Source organism: Haliaeetus leucocephalus, unplaced genomic scaffold (assembly GCF_000737465.1).
Source record: "Haliaeetus leucocephalus isolate CR32 unplaced genomic scaffold, Haliaeetus_leucocephalus-4.0 Scaffold306, whole genome shotgun sequence".
Classification (NCBI taxonomy): Eukaryota; Metazoa; Chordata; class Aves; order Accipitriformes; family Accipitridae; genus Haliaeetus; species Haliaeetus leucocephalus.
The window spans coordinates 9,792,204-9,794,157 of record NW_010972742.1 but is presented as its reverse complement, the minus strand read 5'-3'; the positions used below and the strand labels follow the sequence as shown (position 1 = coordinate 9,794,157).

The 1,954-nt window shown below is 65.5% G+C and overlaps 1 protein-coding gene across 3 annotated transcripts in view; it reads left to right on the top strand.

Moving 5' to 3' along the window:
• Positions 1 to 1,630: 1,630 nt before the first annotated feature.
• EHMT1 (euchromatic histone-lysine N-methyltransferase 1) overlaps positions 1,631 to 1,954 on the top strand; it is a 123,179-nt gene continuing 122,855 nt past the window's right edge. For all 3 annotated transcript variants that reach the window (XM_010571035.1, XM_010571034.1, XM_010571033.1), the window contains exon 1: positions 1,631 to 1,659. In XM_010571035.1, coding sequence (XP_010569337.1) covers positions 1,639 to 1,659 — 21 coding nt within the window. In that variant the 5' untranslated portion in view covers positions 1,631 to 1,638. The remainder of the gene's footprint in view (positions 1,660 to 1,954) is intronic.

The window sequence follows — 1,954 nt, the reverse complement described above, 5'->3', positions numbered from 1 at the left end:
GCCCCGGGCTGGGGCTCGGGGCTGTCAGCCCGGCGGGGCGGCCGAGGGCCGGGGCTCGACGGAGGAGTTAGGGCAGCGCGTGGCCCGTGCTGGGCTCCCCGGTGCGGGTCTGGCAGCGCCGAGGTCACTTTGTTGTCAGAACTGGGGCCAAATCCTGAGTTACGCGGGTTCGTGCGGGCACCGGCACACTCTGCCATCTCACGTCCTCCTGGCTTCAATAAGTGCATCTTTTGACACAGCGATGGCCTCCCGCCCCGTGGGTGCTAACGGAGCAGCACCCGTGCAGCGAAGGTGTCGGGACGAGAGCGGTGGTAACCCCAGATGTGAACCCAGCAGCGGGCCAGGGTTTTTGGAGAAAGCGGCCAGAAGCAGATGGTGGCCAGGGCCCCTCACAGCCGCTGCCCGCACGACTCGGGGTGCTGGAGGGCGAGAGTCTCGCCGCAAAGCAAACGAAACCTCGCAGCCGTCTGCCCGCCATGTTGGCGTGGGGCTGCAGGCCAAGGGAGGGAACGTCGTTCCTCCTGATAATACATGTGTAAATTGACGTCAGGGCGCTTGAAAGCTCCCCTTTCCCTCCAAGAAACAAGTGCTCCCCTGCCCGGGGAGGCGGGTACAGCAGCATCTGCCTGTTCCTGCGTCTCCCCGGTGCCGGTGTGATTACCCTGGGTGGCAGCCGAAGCAGCTGTGGGGCTAAAGGAGCCCTTGGAGGCGTTTATCTCCCCCCTTGCAGTATCTTCTGCTTTACCGAAGAGCTGTAAAAGAGCTAATTGTTTTGGAATCATGGATTTATGGGCCTGAGCATTAGGAGGGGCCCCGTGAGATTTGGGAAGGTGAAAGCAGCTATTGTGGGTGCTAGGGGTGTGGGAAAGGGAGTGAAGTGGCTGGAAGGGACCCCCCCCCCCACCCCCCCCCCCCCCGACCCTCTGGGGCAGGACTGGGGAGAGCTGCTTCCTCCTCCCTCGCACGTCCATCCCCGTCTTTAGCCAAGACGGACTCCTGAGAGCTTGCACGCATCAAAATAACACAAAAGTGGGAGAAGTTCCACCAGGAGGTGCTTTTCAAAGGGTAGTTTTTTGGCAGGAGGATGGAGGGACTCCGACTCTGGGATCTTCCTGCACGGGTTTTGTTTCGGATTTGGGGCAAGCGCTGCCGCTGGGCGCTGTCGCGGCGGGGTTCTGCTGACACTTCGGGCAACTCGTCATCTCTCCGTTAGGAACGGCTGGTGCTCTTGCCCCCCAGCAGCGCCGGACCGGCCGCGGGTGGGGGACAAAACCCGCGGTGCGAGGGGCCAAAGCCGCCGTCTCGGGGGCTCTCGGTGCCAAGAGTGAAGAGTCCGTGGTTTGGGGGTCCGGCGAGGCCGTGCGTGGGGAGCGAGGGGCCCTGTCCCCATGGCTGCCCTGTCCCCGTCTCACCCCATCCTCAGCCCACCCCCAGCCCCGCTCCAGCCGTACGGCAGCCGCCTGACGGGCGCCGCCATGACGCCGCACGGCCAGAGGAGCCCCGCGGGGGCCGCCATGCTGCCGCGCGCATGCGCGGTGGCCGGCGGAGCGTCTCCATTGAGAAGAATGAGGGGAAAGGGGCGGAGCCAAGGCGTGAGGAGCCGCCGAGGGGGCGGGGCTACGCTCCGGGGCTCCGGCCATGGCCACAGTGGATGCCGAGGTGAGTGAGAGCGGCGGCGTCCATCTACCCGGGCGGGGGGAAGGAAGATGGGGGAGCGTGGAGTGGTATCGCCCAGGGCCAGGCGGGTTCTGTCGGAGGCCGGGAGGGGGGCCGTGCCCCCGCCGCCCCATGGTTCAGTCCAACTCCTCTGAGGGGAAGAATGTGGGAGCTGCTGCCATTGTGTGTAGGGGGGCCCGGGACTCTGTATAAGTAACACCCCTCCGCGGTGAGTCAGTGGTATGGGCCATACAGGTTCCGGGGTTCCCCCCCAATGGGAGCGAGTGCGTCTGGCGGA